At 37.8% G+C, this 18,895-nt stretch overlaps 1 protein-coding gene across 2 annotated transcripts; it reads right to left on the bottom strand.

The window, feature by feature from the left end:
* Window positions 1-340: 340 nt before the first annotated feature.
* Window positions 341-18,512, bottom strand: LOC100369427 (serine/threonine-protein kinase SBK1-like). 2 transcript variants are annotated; one of them, XM_085502991.1, is made up of 3 exons: window positions 18,429-18,512; window positions 8,045-8,336; window positions 341-2,409 (listed from the first exon to the last, which is right to left on the bottom strand). In XM_085502991.1, the coding sequence occupies exon 3, from the start codon at window positions 2,325-2,327 to the stop codon at window positions 1,089-1,091; it is 1,239 nt and encodes a 412-aa protein (XP_085359117.1). In that variant the 5' UTR covers window positions 2,328-2,409; window positions 8,045-8,336; window positions 18,429-18,512; the 3' UTR covers window positions 341-1,088. The 2 variants fall into 2 exon arrangements, with proteins under 2 accessions (XP_085359117.1, XP_002739114.1); XM_002739068.4 differs by lacking the exon at window positions 18,429-18,512 and adding an exon at window positions 13,356-13,556.
* Between the last annotated feature and the right edge of the window lie 383 nt (window positions 18,513-18,895).

Genomic DNA, 18,895 nt, shown 5'->3' with positions numbered 1-18,895 from the left:
GAGAACGAGGTCAGTATGTTGAACTTCACAGATGACATACAATATGTAAGCTACTAATGTATTGAGAGTAAGATAACATCTAGACAATATAGGCCTGGGTAACCATATAAATCACTGTAATGTCTATATCCCGTGTACCACGTGTTGTATGATTTGTAATAGAGAACGAGGTCAGTATGTTGAACTTCACAGATGACATACAATATGTAAGCTACTAATGTATTGAGAGTAAGATAACATCTAGACAATATAGGCCTGGGTAACCATATAAATCACTGTAATGTCTATATCCCGTGTACCACGTGTTGTATGATTTGTAATAGAGAACGAGGTCAGTATGTTGAACTTCACAGATGCAATAGAAGACATATATTTTATTCAGTAATACTACCCTTCTAAAAACATTTGGTACTTGAATATGTGTGTATTGTTCTTGTATAATTTAAAATATGAATCAGCGAGACTGTGAATAGAAATCAGTGTTTATAAAGCTGCCATTTTGCAATAAAGTATGTTTTTATTGCTGTAATATTACATTTCACTGATACTAAATGGTTTCGCCGTAATGTCGATGTGTATTGCAACATGTTTACTAATATAGTATTGCATTGCAAGACAGTGATTTGCAGACACATGTCAGGCCACTCGGTGGCAAGAAAACACTAGTTTTCTTTCCGGTAGCGTGTCTTCCAGTTTGTTTATTATCGTAACTGTGGCATCACTGTTGTAATATTCATAGTCACATATATCTAATTTGAGGTATAGTGACTTAAAAATTATAACTTATTTGGGAGATGTTATGGTTAAATGGGACTTGACTGATCTTAATCGTGTTAGGCCCATTAAGCCCCACATTGACCTTTATCAGCCAGACGCATGGAAATAAATAAATAAATAATTGGTGAAATAAAGGAACAACTTGAACAAACTCGAAGAACAAGAATAAATAAATAAACTGGAAACGAAGGTGGAGGGAGGAGGGAATGAAGAAGCCCTACGCAATCGAAGACAATATTGTGATATGGTGCACATGTCCCGTTGTGCGCTGCCTGCCTGCACATTGTGGTCAAACTATTTACAGTACTGTTTTACGACGTCGATAATATCTCTTTTGAACGTTTTAGTTTGGCTAGTATTTTTCTTGCGAATTTATGTCCTTCGTTAGCTGTCATATCAGTGTTTGCATTCTGATGATCTCTCGTGTCTTCCAGTTCGGCCAGGGCAGGCCGGTACTGGTGTCGATATTCCGGCGGGGTTCCCACTGCCACTATGTTGTCTGCGCTACGTTTATTGAATGTTTCTGTTGTTGTTAGCACCCATTCACTGGTCATTCTTTCTCTACCCTTGGCATCTGATGACGTGTTAACCCCATGTGCTTCCAGCAGTACGCTTAGTTCGTCCATTGATTTGCTGTACCTCCTGAATGTCTCACTATGCAGCAACGGTTCATTTTCTCTTTTTATCCAATCATCGCCTAGATACTTGTAAATTTCTCTAATTGCGCACCGTTTATCTGGTCTGATGTCCAATATTTTCCTGAAACATTTCATCAGACGAGGGGTGAACCGTCTCCACTGCGTTGGTATAGCAGGGGTTTTACGCCGTTGCCAATGGATAAATTCCAGGAAGTACGCATCTGCCGTGTTCGCGGCTTCCCATGGGAAATTCCCTGTAAGTATAGAGAACAATAAGACGCCAAATGCCCAGACATCTTGACTAGATTCAACGTAGAATCCTTCATTTTTTACGGCTTGGCATATTTCCGGCGGTGTGTAAGGTATGCTGCCACTGATCTTTCTAACGTGAGTCCCACTCCGACGTGTCATCCCGAAGTCCATAAGTTTTACAATGGAACAATCTGGACTGAAAAGTAGAACGTTTTCTGGCTTGATATCACGGTGTACGAACCCCTTAGTGTGTATAAAGTCTATTGCCGATGCGATTTGTTGCATGCATTGCTTAGCGACGCTTTCTGATAGTCCGTGCTGAGGTGGGATGGCTTCGAATAAGTCACCGTAGGCGGTGTACTCCTGGGCGAACACATAAGCTGTGGGCGTTTCAAACGCTACGTCGTAGCTATTAATAACATTCGGATGCACTGACAGAAAGTCACCCAATGTGCATTCCCGTTGGAAGTCTTTGAACTTGGTGGATTTCTTACAGAGTGATTTCAATGCCAGCTGTAGCCCACTCTCCCTGTGTACAGCCAGGTCAACTCTGCCATACGTACCGCGACCGAGTTCTCTTACGATGTCGTAGTAATCCTCCAGACTAACGAGATTGAGAAGTTTGTCATTATTGCTAAGTTTGTGCGGTGATTGCAACATGGTGGGAGAATTAATATAACAGTTGTCACCGGCTCCAGTGGTCGTATTATTCTCGCCTTACACACACTGCTTGAACCGTGACCTGAAGAAAAAAAATACATTACGTTAGAATTGATGGGAAATTTCCCAGCAAGCATTGCTAAATAATTTGATTGAATCTTATCGAATGTAACCGGGGTATTCACAGTTAATAACTTATCACATTCACAGCTGCGTACAATCATGAAGCGATCTATCTGGTCTAATCAACTAATTTCTATATACATTTCAACATTTCGAGGTAATTGTTGTTGAAAATGAGAAGCAAGTATTGTAAATCGAGATTATGTGCGACTATGATAATACAATACGTGCAGATAGTCGTCAGAATATAATTAATTTATGCGGTTGTTAACAAAACCTACATGAATATATATATAGTCGCCGAACTTTTTTCGCAAAAAACATGAATCGAGCCTTTATGAAATTGTCATATGTTCCTATTACAAATAACTCTCACTAAATCTCAAACTTAAAGGGCGGTAGTCGTCGCGCCACGCATGCGCGAGACATATGGGTCTCATATAAACAAAGATGACGACTTTGACTGTTGCGCATATCAACGAATACAAACTGAAACGTTACGAAGCTTTAATAAAGTATTTTTTTAGGTGGTTGGAAGGTATCAAAGGAGTCACCGGCGGTAATTAGTGCAAGTCGCGCCCAGGTAAAACCTCATACTTGTGATTACCATAAGGAGAGCGTATTGGATTGTGGGAAAATCAATGTTTATCAACACAAATGTCGCACATCACAGTGCGCAGAGCGACGACTGCCGCGCTTTAATGTGTGACATGTGGTGAAAAAATCATAATGCTGTAGACGTGGGTAGTTATGGTGGTCACGAATTATCAGTAAATATGTATTTTCATAAAATAATACGTTACATAAATTTCTTTGGAAATAGCTAAACAAACATTTTTGTATTTTGTCGGATAATCTCCAAAAATAATTCCGCACTGGGTTTGATTATTTCAAATCAATAATTATAAAACATTTTGACCTCCCCAACAAAATTGTTACATTTTTCACAGAGTTCACGACTCAGTAAATACGTAGTCAAATGAGTATATATATGTTTCTTTTCAAGGAAGAATTATCTCCCAGGTGACCCTATATGTGGGTATATTAACTGCAAGTACAAAACGATCTCCGTCAGAACAAAGACGCTTGGGAGCTACTCCAAGGACGCGGAGTGACAGGGAAGAGAAAGCGATGGAGGAAAAGTAACATAATTTGAATTGCAAATAACTTTTAATATTGGCAACATGAGTCATTTTAAATTTAATTGCTGGCTTGCCATCACGCAGCTGTCTCCTAGGTACTTGACACATCGTCGCTGACCCGCCTTAAGTGATGTTGATCGTGAATATTTTTAAAATGATTTTGTTAACCTCTAAAATCACCAGTCGCCAACATTCTGTGGGTTGTTCATCAATAAAGCGAATAAGTTGATAATTTGAAGAATCAGCTATATCATTATCCAAAATTCGAATTTGTCAAAGATTGCAATATACATGTTTGGTCACGTGACATTTACATATATTTCGAAATAAAAACTTAGCTATCATAATGATTGTATAATTCGTATTATTTACTGTACGCAGTGTTTACAAAAGTCAACCCTATTTTATATAAACGTCGACAGATTGTACACTGATTATGAAAATTTGCCATTCTCCTCACTTGTGTTTACAGTTCGTCAGGCAAGTTCATCTTAAGTAGCTCTCAGAGGTTTGGTTGGTTTCCTGTGAGACTATCACGACCTAGACTAGAACGTAGGGGAAGTGTTTTTTGTCTTGTAACAATGACACATACATTTTTTTTTCCATATAACCAAGTGTACTCAAGCATTTAATACTTCTGTCAACATTATCACGCCCGTCATCACTATCTGAGAACACGTCATCATTGTCTGAGAACATATCGTCACTGTCTGAGAACACGTCATCATTATCTGAGAACACGTCGGCACTATCTGAGAACTAAATAATATGTAAAAACTCCCGGATGTTTTTCAATGTAGACTACCTACATAGTGTGAACATTTCAATATAAAATAAACAGGTATGTGTACCTTTAATTTTTAATCTTCTAAATTGTATACGTGACAGAGCTTATATTTTGTTTGATGTACAGCAAAAAAAACACATGTTTTCGTGGGATGTCACGTACCTACGTCTATGCCTTAGGCCAGGTCATCTTGAATTTTCAAGGTGAATGTTCCGCCGAAGTGTTGTAGAGGGAGGAATGCCCGAACGAACAAAACCGTGCAGGCGGACGATGAGCCAGGTTGGCCGGATTGTTTTCTCTAATTTGATAGAAATAATGAAGTTTATGCAAGAAAACTTTGTTTTTTTTATTATAATTTATTGGAGTGAATTATCCTGCCACATTGACATGCGTAATGCCACGTCATGTTTTTTATGACGTAATGACATATAGTTGTTATGAAACATACCATATTATGGTTGTTATGACTTGATGATATATGGGTGTTCGCATGTAATAACATGGTTGTTATGACGTCATGACATATGGCTGTCATTAAAACAATGCCATATGACTGTCATGACGTAATGACATATGGCTGTCATAATATATGGTTGTTACGACGTAGTGGCATTGCTGTTATGAAGTACTGGCATATGGCTTTTATGACGTATGAAATATGGTTGCTACGAAAAAATGTCATGTGGCTGTTATGACGTATGACATGTGGTTGCTACGATGTAAAGTCATGTGGCTGTTATGACGTATGACATATGGTAGTTACGAGGTTATATAACATGGTTATTATGACGTTAAAAATATGAGTGTTATGTTTAATATCATCGATCACGGAATAAGTTTGATTTCGAAAAAACAGTCGTATTGGCTGAAAATTGAAATGATAGTCATCACAAAATGTTGGTTGCTTGTTGACTCCTCTGCTATAGCCGTATAACTCTATAGTTTTTATAATAGGCAAATATACCATTCAATTTTATAACAATCATTTATTTGTAGTCGTGGTATATTAATTGATTGTTCTCAGTTGACGTGCTATTATAAATTAACACCTGCGATTGAAGTGAAGAGATAAGTAAACCAGATGCAAATGATGGAGATGCGCTGACAGGTCAAATTAGGACAATGACGTCAACGCATGTACGATGAGTACTAATGTCTGGCTATTAACTACGATCTGAAGTTGTTGTTTTAAACATAAGTTATGTTAAATGTAAATTCCTATCTTGGGTCAAAACGTATCTGTAATATATGCAGCTCGAGGTCTCCTCGAACACAAAAATGAGGACATCGGAAATTAAATCGCGTATATTCCAGCCTATTAACTCGGTGGAGAAAGGAAAAACGAATCCGTATCCATGTGGAAATTGAATAGTGTATATTTGTTACAAAGTTCTTGATATACATATAGTGACTTGCGGGGAAGACATTTAAAATGTAGTACATATTAACTGCTGCGAAAATTCAGAACTGCATTTGTGTTTATATGTTAATGAAATGTTGAATAGTAGTCTACGTTAGATGTTAGTTATATTATTGGAATGTACAAAATATGCAAGTCCGTTGTCAGTAGTCGTGACGCTGAAATTATACAATGAGTTAAAGGGTATTCAAAAAAAATCAGATACGAGTTAAGGGGTATTCACAAACCACGTATGGTTTTAATATATGTAAAGCACGTTTCAACGTGTTCATACGGACAAGTGAAATAAATGTATTCGAAACAATAAATTATTCGTTAATATTGTATAGTCAGTGATTGGATAACAAACAACATACGCTGTGAAATGATTGGTTTATATAAAGTGTTGCGATTGGTTCATATAATGTAAGTATTCTAATGTATTGGTTCATGTGCTGTGATTGGTTCATATACTGTGAGTATTCTAATGTGATTGGTTTATATACTGTGCTGTGATTGGTTCATATACTATAACTATTCTAATGCGATTGGTTCATGTGCTGGGATTGATTCATATACTGTAAGTATTCTAAGGCGATTGGTTCATATAATGTGATGTGATTGGTTTATATACTATAAGTATTCTAATGAGATTGGTTTATATGCTGTGCTGTAATTGGGTCATATACTGTAAGTATTCTTATGCGATTGGTTCATATACTGTGATGTGATTGGTTCATATACTGTAAGTATTCTAATGCGATTGGTTCATATCTACTGTGATTGGTTCACATAATGTGAGTATTCTAATGTGATTGGTTCATATAATGTGATGTGATTGGTTCATATACTGTAAATATTCTAATGCGATTGGTTCATATAATGTGATGTCATTGGTTCATATAATGTAAGTATTCTAATGCGATTGGTTCATATACTGTGCTGTGATTGGTTCATATAATGTGATGTGATTAGTTCATATAATGTAAGTATTCTAATGCAATTGGTTCATATAATGTGATGTGATTGGTTCATATAATGTGAGTATTCTAATGTGATTGGTTCATATAATGTGATGTGGTTGGTTCATATACTGTAAATATTCTAATGTGATTGGTTCATATAATGTCATGTGATTGGTATATATAATGTAAGTATTCTAATGTGATTGGTTCATATAATGTGATGTGATTGGTTCATATAATGTGAGTATTCTAATGTGATTGGTTCCTATACTTTTCTTTGATTGGTTCATATAATGTGAGTATTCTAATGTGATTGGTTCATATAATTTGATGTGATTGGTTCATATACTGTAAATACTTTAATGTAGTTGGTTTATTAATGTAAATATTGCATATAACACACTTTGATATAACAGCTTCCTGTCCAGTGCGTTGAACTCTGATGGCCAATACAATTGCGAAATACATACATACATCACGCCCGCCAATTGAAAGATCTGGTCTATTGTATGGAGTACCGAGCAACAACCTATAGCGCTATTGTTACATTACATTGAATTATTTGCTTAGCTTAATATAATATTTACCGTAAGAGCCACGCTTGATAACAATACAAAAATAGTTGAAAAAAAAGTAAACTGAATGCATTTAATTAAAAAAATATATACGTTTAAATAATCATTGATTCGACTCAATCGTGTATTTATGTCATTCATAAATGCTTATATATTATTAAAGTACGCGAATTCAAAGAATGTTAAACTGCAATAGAATTACATATTCGGCACTACAACACAGTGTACTTATGTAATGTATGGTATAGTATGGTTACTGCTATGACAACTAATTTACATATCTACTTTCCAATCCTTGTGTGATCACAGTGCTCCGCATGATATGTTGGGAAACTTTAACAGCGTGACAAATAATTCAATGGAAAACAGCTATTACAGGAAAGTAAATTTCCTACTCAGTGTGGGGGCAGATATGACCCATACTGTCCAATTAACCGGTGGAAGGTCATAGGCCAAGGTCAGGGGGCCAACAAGGCATTACAAATCCCTTTCTACCAATCAGGCATACACGCTGTTACGGATACGTAATTCAGCGTAATTTAAGTCGTTACAATGTTTGCAGATACCACATATAGTGTCCTAAACGAGAGACAATTCCGAATCGCCTTTGTGTAAATGCCAACCCTCATATATTATTATGTCGAAACCATTTATGTTGCTGCATTAGTCGCGGTATAAATAATAAATACGGACGTAATGAAAAATGCAATGTAAATGTTTACCTACCACATCACGTCTCAGTGCTTATAGAATGGTGCGTGGAACAGCATTCACTTCCCTCCATCCTCATATATCACCGTGTAATCCGCGTCTAGTGTATAGTGTTGCATTCATAGACACCCTCTACGATATTTGATATTATTTAAATCAGCCTCGGTAGATTCGACGCATGTGTGGTGAATCGGACGGGCTGGCACGTCTGGTGTGCGATTTAGTCCGATGATATATATTAATAATGAATAGGAAGGGCATCGTCAATGACGTCATTCATTTTGCTTCATCGGGGACGCATCAATGCCTGCAAAGCCAATTAGATCATAATTTATCACATTATTTCAACAAATTTCGAGGACGGGAAAGGGGACGTGTCATCGACATTGCTACATTTCAGTGCGCCTATTGTGTATATGTTTTTTTTTCAATATGTCGATATTTGTATTTTCTACTGTATAGCATGACGTAAGCGATGTTGGTATCCTTGCCGGATATAAAGATATTGTTACCGCGTGTAGGACACACTGGCACAGCCGGAGAGCAGGAAAGTAGGCGCAGGCGAGCGTAAAACGTTTTCTAGCTGTTTTCAATGTGATCAAAGAACGTATTTAAATGTCAAATTTGTACGTTTATAAACAAGAATTGACAGCTATGGGTGGTAAAATTGTTTAGTAACAATATATTGAAATTTATTTGCAAATGCTATCGTAAAATACTCACTAAATGGTGTAATCTACCAGCCGTATTTATCTTAGTAGACCCATACAAACTATATTGAGGTTTCTGGTCATCGAAGAATCGTGTCAATTACATTTGTTCGCGGCAACGCTTTTTTTCAGGATTTTATCAGAATTTTCAGAAAGAAAATAAGTATAACATTTTCATAAAAAAATAAAAATGGATAAATTGTATAACAAATTTTAGAAAAAAAACACAGAAAACTTTTCTTGGCTTTATATATTACAATGTTCGAATCAATTAAAATCGCAAATCCGTCGTCTTAAGTCGATAATTATAAAAACAATATTTGTTATTCAGAAATATTCTACTATAATGCTGTTTTTATTTATACCCTTCATAGAAGCCACATATAAACATTGTTGTAAGGTATATTTTTTAGCAGTTTCGTGAATTCATTTTGCTTTTAGGAATTCAAACGCGTCTTTGATTTTTCTTCTTACCAACGTACTGAGAAAACGTTTCTTTTCTTCAAGTTCTTTTCAGATTCTTTGTATCGTGCCCGCCGACGGGCATGATGGTATCACTGTGTTTGTAACTATCGGACAATATCAAATTGAAACGACACAATAATGTCTACAATCACACGGCCACGTGTCGCGTACGTACGTGGTGTTCTTATCGAAAAGTTTGAAAAATGGAAGTGGGTATCCATTTATTATTTGTTCGCCTGCCAATTTAAAATAAATGATATTTCAAACCTCTTTTTGAAAATTACCAGCTCAATTGCGTTAATACTTGGTAAGTAGGTACCGTGGATAGACCTTTATCAGATTTGTTTATTTCGTGACGAATTCTTCAGTTTTCTATTTTTAGCAAATATTTTTGTAATGTTTGGTAAAAGATGTTATTTTCGACTTTTTCGGTCAATAATTTATTCTCCGAGTTATTAGAACCATATATTAACCTATATTAACTATTTGTCTGTTGTTTCACACTAAGTAACAACATCTTGCCGAAGTTCACAGTGACACACCTGTATTTTACAATGTATTTTATACACGTTGTATACGTCGCTATGAGTCCCATATCGAACAGGACGCGGCGCGACGACCACCATCACGCGGCGTTAGAGTTCATGGCGCAGTTTATTCAGGCTTACACTGCCCAAAAAACAAAAAATAAACAAAAACACGCTCATATCAGTATGACGTATTTCAGTTGTACTAATGACTTTATAATGAATCACATATAAAATATATTTAAATTTAAATTTGATTGCAAGTATTCTGAATCGTATTGTCTACTGTCTTATAAACAAAATTAACATCAATCTATTGTGCGAGCGGTTAGTCTTATCTTCATCGCGATCTAGCCTCAATAATGAAATATGTGATTTAAAAAAAATGTGTGCTAGGAAAGGCAATTAAGGCTGTTATATTTTAAGGGATTGTAGATTCCTTGGTTATTATTATAAAGATTCATGTTACCATGATTGATAAGAATTGTGTGCGATGCGAAGTAGATTTTGTTTGACAGAGCGTGCTCGTTCCTCATGTGGGCAACTGATTTGGAAATCTCGCCTTTCCGTATTTTCTCTCATGTTATTCGATGATTGCTTCAGCTACGGGGCTTAAAATCGAATGTCAATATTTTTCACAGACCGGATTACATATGCCGGGGGATATATTCAAATGACAGTCTCAATCTGACGGGTTTCAAGAAATTAAAGTGGTATGTGAGGGGCATATATAACGATCGAAATGTTGTTGTTTTGAATTATTATTACTTCACGGGGCAAGGATTGTTCACAATATTTCAGCGAGGGTTGTCACGACTGAAACGAGGCCGTGCGGGATTGGCTATCCTTTAAATTATCCTGCTAATAGGATAGCTGGGTTAATGAAATATGTACTGAGAATAACTTCTCTAACGGCATACACGAACTATCGTCCCCATCTGAGAGAGAATGTTATCAGTGTGAAATTACATAGATCGGGTGTGAACACACTGTATACGTGATTTATACTACGGAGTAATCGCCTTGTTGACATCGTCTGAATCTCAGCTCTCCGCCTCCATTCGAACATGTACTGCTTTACTTTCACAAAAATGACTTGTACAACTCTATGTTGATTTTTATAACGCGATTTTTTTGTTCATCTTCGGAAAATCCAGCTCGCGTTACGAGAGTGAAGTACTGACACTGCGTCTAAAACGATCACTACTTCTCGTGCGGTTTATACACTAAAATCTCAGTCTGGCAAACGATGACTCAATTTATATTCATCTCATCTCTGTCAGTTCTCGTTTCGTTCAAATGTCGGTTACTAAAAGTAGTCGTGACAGCTTATAAAAGCAGTATAGGCAGGTAATTGTATGTGATACAGTACGAAAATCGTAATTATAGTCTGGCACACATCTTACATGAAACACTTTGCGTACTGATATTTGTCCAGCCAAATAACCGTCTAGTGCGCATGTACTTGTACCTAAGAGCAATTTCACTACACTGTATAAGCTAATGTTACGATTGTTACGTACATCCACTATTGATAGTGTAGGTATTAAATGACATATATTGATGGTCATGATGACAAAATCGTGTAATTCCATTATACGCACTGTTGCTAGACACGGAATTTTGTATGTTTTATGTGGTTTGTATAAACAATTCTATATACGAGTGACTTTTTGCAGTCTAGGAAATGGCGCGAATTGGAACACAGCCTCGCGACATTTACGTGGTATCACGCTGTTGTGTCGTCACATGACGCGCCGTATAAATGGCGCATATTGCAGCGTCAATAGATGTCACTCACGAAAACAAGCGTTATTTTCTTACCTATACCAAAAGAGACTTGAGAAAATGCTAAAAAGCATAAATACCAGGGGCGGATCTAGGATTCTGGAATAGGGGGGGCGGCGATAAGTTGGCCTATAAAGGCCAAGTTCGCGAGCGCCGATGGCGCGAAGCCCTGTTTGTTGTTAAAAATAGGGGGCGGCCCCCTCGGCCCCCATCTAAATCCGCCAATGAATACGGTGACAAAAGCGTAAATTGGAAGCATTATATGCTAGAATCTACATATGTCACATGACATGAAATCGTCATTTGAATGTTAGTCGATGATTCAAGATGGCTGACCATGTAATATGTAAATTTGTTATATGTATCATTCATACTCCAGCTGAGAGTCAGTCAATATTCTGATTAGAGAAAGGGGAAGACTGTTAACCATATGTATTTTCATTTTCTCTATTCGCCCATTTTTAATCTTCGATAACCACCGGCAAAGTTTGAATTGTCGTCATCTGTAATATTAAAGTCGTTGTGCAGCGTGGGATTGAACTCGTATAAACGAACAACATATTTTACACATGTTGTATGTGGCACTTTAATTTTATGTTACAGACTTTCTGATGTTTTCCCTACTTAGAACCAGACTATTATGATTATGGAAGCAATTTCGCTTGTGATTTTGAATAATTTATCAATTGTAATTATATTACTTACATTGGACGTGTTTTGAAAATATAATTATTGATATAGAGTAATGAGATTGGTATTCAATTTAATATTTTTATAGTTCATAATTTCGATAGGCGGTATAAATGCAGGTTGGAAGACGGACGTGACTTGAGTGCAAAATTAATGATGACTTGAATTCCAAATTACATAACCGATAGTAGGCGGGAAAATCTAGTCGGCCGACAGTTTTAAAAAGAAGGCCGACTGAACGCAGAAAAGGAAGCATGTTCCATTCCCCTGACAACCGTCAACCGATATTCCTATCTACTAGACCGATTGTAATCAGCCGCGATTACTTTCGACAACATATTATTTTCCGCCAAAGATTTGTTTATTTCCTTTTTCCCATTTTCTATCATTTCCTTATTAATTTTGGACCAAATGGGGGCAACTTTTCATTTTCTACAGTTCTTGGTCAAATATTGTAAAAGAAATACGTAAAACAATTTAGGAATTATTTTTTGGCGAAAAGCGACAAACGTCGACTTTGGTGATCAGTGTTTACCTTTAGTACATGGAATATCTTCACCATAATATACCTTATGTATGACCTCTGAAGGTCACACATCCCGGCACTTTATTCTATTCTATTCTATTCTATTCTATTCTATTCTATTCTATTCTATTCTATTCTATTCTATTCTATTCTATTCTATTCTATTCTATTCTATTCTATTCACTATTTTTGTAAAACATTCCAATAACTTAATTAATTTTGTAAAACACCCTACATCTCAACGACCAGAAGTGCAGAATACATAAACAACTATAGTCGTTCAAACGTCGAGAGCGATCTGCCAGTGAGTCACATTAGTACGGTTCCACTATTATTATGGGAAGGTCAATGTAGTTAAAAATAAATCCATTTTATGTACCTATTTGTGGTTAACTGGCAGCTCGTCTAGGACACACACTGGCAGACGTGTGCTCTGTAAGCAATCAGGGCAGACTATTACTTTGAAATGATCCAATTGCCAATCACGCCTGTTTTATAGAACATCTTTCCAATCGTTATTGCCCGTGTGTCACAATGCATGTCAATGTTCGGTAGTAAGTGTAATCTCACTCACAGTCAGGCTGCCATACTGCGCTAAGCTATAGTGTAGGAATACTCACATACGATATGATCGCTGTAGAATATCATCCGCCCCATCCAATGTCACACGAGTGTGGTTTATATATATGTGTCTAGCCCGCACGAGACGTGCACGATAACAAACATAATGTTCTCTCTGTGTAGTAACCTACCACTTGTCAGTACTGTGCGCTCAATGCCGCTTCACGCTGAATACACCTGCATCTGCACACTTGAAAAACAGACTGCGCATGCGCAGTGATATAATGAGGACTGTGGAGCGATTGTTATTAACTGTTTCTGCTTTCTGTTCCGCTGACAGATTGACAATGGCACAAATTCAATAAATGCAACTGTTCATTCATCAAACAAAATTGGGTGTATTGCTTCCCACAGATACGTTTGACCACTGCCATCAAGACAATTCACCTGTCTGATAACTATATACACGGGTCTACAAAGTAATAGAGAATACCTACAATGTTCTACAAAGTAATAGATGATACATACACGGGTCTATATAGTATTAGATGATATCTACACGGGTCTACATAGTAATAGCTGATACCTAAACGGGTCTACATAGTAGTAGCTGATATCTACACGTGTCTACATAGTAATAGCTGATACCTAAACGGAAACGGGCCTACATAGTATTAGATGATACCTACACGTGTCTACATAGTATTAGATGATACATACACTGGTCTACATAGTATTAGATGATACCTACACGGGTCTACATAGTATTAGACGATACATACACGGGCCTACATAGTATTAGATGATACATACACTGGTCTACATAATATTAGATGATACCTACACGGGTCTACATAGTATTAGATTATACATACACGGGTCTATATAGTATTAGATGATACATACACTGGTCTACATAGTATTAGATGATACCTACACGGGTCTACATAGTATTAGACGATACATACACGGGCCTACATAGTATTAGATGATACATACACTGGTCTACATAGTATTAGATGATACCTACACGGGTCTACATAGTATTAGACGATACATACACGTGCCTACATAGTATTAGATGATACATACACGGGTCTATATAGTATTAGATGATACCTACACGGGTCTACATAGTATTAGATTATACATACACGGGTCTACATAGTATTAGACGATACATACACAGGCCTACATAGTATTAGATGATACATACACTGGTCTACATAGTATTAGATGATACATACACGGGTCTACATAGTATTAGATTATACATACACGGGTCTACATAGTATTAGACGATACATACACGGGCCTACATAGTATTAGATGATACCTACACTGGTCTACATAGTATTAGATGATACATACACGGGTCTATATAGTATTAGATGGTACCTACACGGGTCTACATAGTATTAGATGATACATACACGAGTCTACATAGTATTATATACTACATACACGGGTCTACATAGTATTAGATGATACATATACGGGTCTAGTATTAGATGATACCTACACTGGTCTACATAGTATTAGATGATACCTACACTGGTCTACATAGTATTAGATACTACATACACGGGTCTACATAGTATTAGATGAAACCTACACTGGTCTACATAGTATTAGATGATACATACACGGGTCTATATAGTATTAGATGGTACCTACACGGGTCTACATAGTATTAGATGATACCTACACGGGTCTACATAGTATTAGATACTACATACACGGGTCTACATAGTATTAGATGATACATACACGGGTCTATATAGTATTAGATGGTACCTACACGGGTCTATATAGAATTATATGATACATACACGGGTCTACATAGTATTAGATGATACCTACACTGGTCTACATAGTATTAGATGATACCTACACTGGTCTACATAGTATTAGATGATACATACACGGGTCTATATAGTATTAGATGGTACCTACACGGGTCTACATAGAATTAGATGATACCTACACTAGTCTACAAAGTATTAGATGATACCTACACTGGTCTACATAGTATTAGATGATACATACACGGGTCTATATAGTATTAGATGGTACCTACACGGGTCTACATAGTATTATATGATACATACACGGGTCTACATAGTATTAGATGATACATACACGGGTCTATATAGTATTAGATGATACCTACACGGGTCTACATAGTAATAGCTGATACCTAAACGGGTCTACATAGTAGTAGCTGATATCTACACGACACGTGTCTACATAGTAATAGCTGATACCTAAACGGAAACGGGCCTACATAGTATTAGATGATACCTACACGTGTCTACATAGTATTAGATGATACATATACGGGTCTACATAGTAATAGCTGTACATATACGGGTCTACATAGTATTATATGATACATACACGTGTCTACATAGTATTATATGATACATACACGGGTCTACATAGTAATAGCTGATATCTACACGTGTCTACATAGTAATAGCTGATACCTAAACTGGCCTACATTGTATTAGATGATACCTACACGTGTCTACATAGTAATAGCTGATACCTAAACTGGCCTACATAGTATTAGATGATACCTAAACGGGCATACATAGTATTAGATGATACCTACACGTGTCTACATAGTATTAGATGATACATACACGGGTCTACATAGTAATCGCTGATATCTACACGGGTATATATAGTAATAGATACAAAACTGCGGCAACCACATCATGGCGAGGACGACCGCGCTACACACATACTGTTAGGAAAACCGCGGTACGTACATTAGGGTTACGAAAACCGCGGTACGTACATTAGGGTTACGAAAACCGCGGTACGCACATTAGGGTTATGAAAACCGCGGTACGTACATTAGGGTTACGAAAACCGCGGTACGTACATTAGGGTTATGAAAACCGCGGTACGTACATTAGGGTTACGAAAACCGCGGTACGCACATTAGGGTTATGAAAACCGCGGTACGTACATTAGGGTTACGAAAACCGCGGTACGTACATTAGGGTTACAAAAACCGCGGTACGTACATTAGGGTTACGAAAACCGCGGTACGCACATTAGGGTTACGAAAACCGCGGTACGTACATTAGGGTTACGAAAACCGCGGTACGTATATTAGGGTTACGAAAACCGCGGCACGTACATTAGGGTTACGAAAACCGCGGTACGTACATTAGGGTTACGAAAACCGCGGTACGCACATTAGGGTTATGAAAACCGCGGTACGTACATTAGGGTTACGAAAACTGCGGTACGTACATTAGGGTTATGAAAACCGCGGTACGTACATTAGGGTTACGAAAACCGCGGTACGCACATTAGGGTTATGAAAACCGCGGTACGTACATTAGGGTTACGAAAACCGCGGTACGTACATTAGGGTTACGAAAACCGCGGTACGTACATTAGGGTTACGAAAACCGCGGTACGTACATTAGGGTTACGAAAACCGCGGTACGTACATTAGGGTTACGAAAACCGCGGTATGTACATTAGGGTTACGAAAACCGCGGTACGTACATTAGGGTTACGAAAACCGCGGTACGCACATTAGGGTTACGAAAACCGCGGTACGTACATTAGGGTTACGAAAACCGCGGTACGTATATTAGGGTTACGAAAACCGCGGTACGTACATTAGGGTTACGAAAACCGCGGCACGTACATTAGGGTTACGAAAACCGTGGTACGTACATTAGGGTTACGAAAACCGCGGTACGCACATTAGGGTTACGAAAACCGCGGTACGTACATTAGGGTTACGAAAACCGCGGTACGTATATTAGGGTTACGAAAACCGCGGCACGTACATTAGGGTTACGAAAACCGCGGTACGTACATTAGGGTTACGAAAACCGCGGTACGCACATTAGGGTTATGAAAACCGCGGTACGTACATTAGGGTTACGAAAACTGCGGTACGTACATTAGGGTTATGAAAACCGCGGTACGTACATTAGGGTTACGAAAACCGCGGTACGCACATTAGGGTTATGAAAACCGCGGTACGTACATTAGGGTTACGAAAACCGTGGTACGTACATTAGGGTTACGAAAACCGCGGTACGTACATTAGGGTTACGAAAACCGCGGTACGTACATTAGGGTTACGAAAACCGCGGTATGTACATTAGGGTTACGAAAACCGCGGTACGTACATTAGGGTTACGAAAACCGCGGTACGCACATTAGGGTTACAAAAACCGCGGTACGTACATTAGGGTTACGAAAACCGCGGTACGTATATTAGGGTTACGAAAACCGCGGTACGTACATTAGGGTTACGAAAACCGCGGCACGTACATTAGGGTTACGAAAACCGCGGTACGTACATTAGGGTTACGAAAACCGCGGTACGTACATTAGGGTTACGAAAACCGCGGTACGTACATTAGGGTTACGAAAACCGCGGTACGTACATTAGGGTTAGGAAAACCGCCGTAGCACTTTCGGGTTACTACCCCGGGCGATTAAATTCTGAAAATCTGTAATTCATTTTCCTTTATAGTATATCGTCTGTTTGTGTCTATTTCACAACCTACTCCACCATTTCAAACATTATATTAATTTGCTCTCATCCGTGATTATATAAAATGTACAATTATTCACCCTTACGCCTATGTGTATAAATATACTTGTAAATTTGCTTAGTACTAATGAGAATGAAGAGATGACATGAATGTTTAGATAAGATGTGTCCGATGGCGTCATCGGATGATTATCGGGTGTACCTCGTAGGGAAATGACGTGATTACTGCGTATTGTTAGCATCAGCCATGTGAATGTTTGCAAACCACCAACAGAACTTTAGTGTTTAAAGCGCGGTGGTCGTCGCGCAGCGCCTGTTCGAATTTCATGTAAATAAACAATGTATTTTACCGCCCTTTAAATAGAGTGTAAGTAAAGCCAGGATCGAGAAATAACAAAACGTAGCTGTAGACGTCATCATTGGTTCACGGTGTCAAGTGTCGGATCACGTTCATTGTCAATTGGACACATAACGGTTGCAAAAACAAATTATAACAATTTGTTTGATTGAAAGTAAAGTGATCGCACGTGACACAAACTATGGTTATTTTGATATAAGATGACGCATTCTGGCACAAAAAATAAATACTTACGCGATGCCAGTGTGAAACGTCTAGTCACAGTAGAATCTGTTATATTGGCGAGTCTTTGTTTGACTGCATGGTTTATTCAGTCGTTTGCCTCACAGTGGCTGTGCTTAAAACGTGATGCACTCAGAATAGTTAATGACGACGCCCTCCCCGTCCAGAGAATATGTAGTGTGCGTAGAGGGCGCTCACTTGTGAGTTATTCACTTTGATTTTACTTACGCATTCCCACTTTTCATCACGCCAATCACAACACCGTGTGAGTAATGAAGCATGTCTCTCTCATAATTTTAATTGCGCTCACACGTGTTAAAGACTATGCACCAATCAGTAATAACCAACTAGGGTGTGAGTACGGTGACTGACCGAGGAAATTCCCCACCTACAAGATATCGAAATTTTTCTGTGTTCAATTCCCCCTGTTCTCTCTCATGCGCGCCATATAACCGTGAGTGAATGCAAAGATACTTACA

This window comes from Saccoglossus kowalevskii, chromosome 8 (genome assembly GCF_978046115.1).
Source record: "Saccoglossus kowalevskii chromosome 8, keSacKowa6.1, whole genome shotgun sequence".
Taxonomy (NCBI): domain Eukaryota; kingdom Metazoa; phylum Hemichordata; class Enteropneusta; family Harrimaniidae; genus Saccoglossus; species Saccoglossus kowalevskii.
The sequence above is the reverse complement of the archived record's forward strand: the minus strand, read 5'-3'. Positions and strand labels throughout refer to the sequence as shown.

What these genes read in the sequence shown, in the direction of transcription:
- LOC100369427 (XM_085502991.1), bottom strand. Translation starts at nt 2,327, where the DNA reads ATGTTGCAATCACCGCACAAACTTAGCAATAATGACAAACTTCTCAAT.